This window comes from Etheostoma cragini, chromosome 10 (assembly GCF_013103735.1).
Source record: "Etheostoma cragini isolate CJK2018 chromosome 10, CSU_Ecrag_1.0, whole genome shotgun sequence".
NCBI lineage: Eukaryota > Metazoa > Chordata > Actinopteri > Perciformes > Percidae > Etheostoma > Etheostoma cragini.
This window is the reverse complement of record NC_048416.1, coordinates 24,554,567-24,556,460: the sequence shown is the minus strand read 5'-3', so window position 1 is coordinate 24,556,460 and position 1,894 is coordinate 24,554,567. Positions and strand designations below refer to the sequence as shown.

Genomic DNA, 1,894 nt, shown 5'->3' with positions numbered 1-1,894 from the left:
GTGTGTGTGTGTGTGTGTGTGTGTGTGCGTGTAAATGTGAGAGGGAGGGAGAGAGAGAGAGAGAGAGAGAGATATACATTCATGTTTGCATTTGGAGATTCCAATTAACTGGTCTCAGAATTAGTTTGGAAGATTAAAAATGCATGTTTTATTTGAAAGATTGTGAAGTTTGTTTTTTGAAGACTGCAGCTTCAACAGGAATAGATAAAGCGCAGGAAGAAGTACAATCTGACTTGAATCTTTCTTCATCTTTTCTTATCATGTCCTTTGGAATATGTTTCTTTTCTCCTGTAATGCTTTGGTGCTTTACTCTGGTGGGTTTACCATCATCTCTGCACGTGGAGATTTACCATGTTGTCCTTTTAAATTTATGTGATCCTTAATATCTACATTTTGTTTTGATCAGTGTCTACACCTACCACTTTGTGTGATACTGTGCAATTTGTATTCTTGCTGTGCCGTTTTCAGGATGAAAGAATGAAGCTGTGAAACTTTATATGTCAGATAACACATGGTTCTTGCTGGATCAAAGTGGCATATTTTAGTAATTATTATATTATTATTATTGCCAACTCAAAATTGAACTCAACTTGTTGTTTGATCATGTGGTCTGGGAACCCAGAACAACACTCATGCACTGAACTATTTCTATATTATCCTGACTATAGATCTATATTGAGCTATTTACTGAACTTGGGACATTATGCAATTCACTCTCAACCACACCAGCAGAACTGTCACCTGCTTTAAAATCCATTTCTTATGCTTTCATTGAACTAAATGTTTGACCTCTGTTTCACTCAACAGATCCCGTCCCAGGTAGGGTGTTTTAAGTTTTTTGTCTCACCCAACTGACATTGCTTCATTTTTTCTTTACATTCACAAAAAGCCCACAAAGCGAATGAGGAGCCTACAATAGATGCATGATGTTGTTATAAGAAACGCGCAGGTTGATAAAATCAAAAAAAGGATCTGTTTAAATCAAAGAATAAAGGATAAGATGGTGATGTTTTAGAATATCTATAACAAATCCCATGAAAAGACCAAAACCAACCAAATGTTAGTCCATCTCTCAATGCTTTGACTTCCCTAGCCTGTATTTGAAATCTTTAAATACTGTTCACAAATTACTTTTACTTAAAAAATAAATAAAAATAAGGCAAAATAACTTTCAAAACAGCTGAGCAAAATAAACAGTGGCTTTGCTCGTTGTAATGAAGGAACATGACAACCAGTGCAATAGTGTGGTTCATTTACAGTATAAAAACAGAATTGTGTTTGCGATACAACATCATAAACACAATTTAACAGCAACCTTTCTTTCCAGAAACTGTTCCCAATACCCGGAGTAATTGAACGCTCCTAACAAGTTTTGCAGGGACTGTTTCTTTGGTAGGTCCAGTGGAAATTGTTGACAGTGAGTGCTGTGGAGGATGCGTGCTGCAGAGTAATGGAAAACATTCTTTCTCGAAAAACACATCATGCTGAATCTTTTCTAAATGTCATTTTTCAAAGCTGTGAGCACCGCAAATAAAATTACATTCAACTCAATTATATTGGGGTGGAGGTAGAAATGTTTGCAGCTAAAATCTCAAAACATTGGCGCACAAAACTGAAAGGATCTGTGTGGTTACAGTAAATACCAACAGAGACCAGTGAGAAAACAGGATTTTTTTCACTTAAGTAAACCTGCCCTTTAATGTCAACCCACCCCCTATTTTAAGTTGTTTTGCCTCATTATACTTGCATTCTGGGGACATGTTAATCTCACACCTGAGAGTATTTTCACTCAACGTATTGTGTTCCTCACAAGTTTTCATTAGGCAAGGCAAGGCAAGGCAGCTTTATTTGTATAGCACATTTCAGCAACAGGGCAATTCAAAGTGCTTTACAC

At 36.5% G+C, this 1,894-nt stretch overlaps 1 protein-coding gene across 2 annotated transcripts in view; it reads left to right on the top strand.

The window, feature by feature from the left end:
* Positions 1-1,894, top strand: part of fstl5 (follistatin-like 5) — a 151,968-nt gene that overhangs the window by 100,635 nt on the left and 49,439 nt on the right. Inside the window, exon 8 of one of the 2 annotated variants that reach the window (XM_034883342.1) lies at positions 808-819. The exons of the other annotated variant lie outside the window; for it this stretch is intronic. Within the exon in view, the coding sequence (XP_034739233.1) occupies positions 808-819 (12 nt within the window). The remainder of the gene's footprint in view (positions 1-807; positions 820-1,894) is intronic. 2 annotated transcript variants of the gene reach the window in all.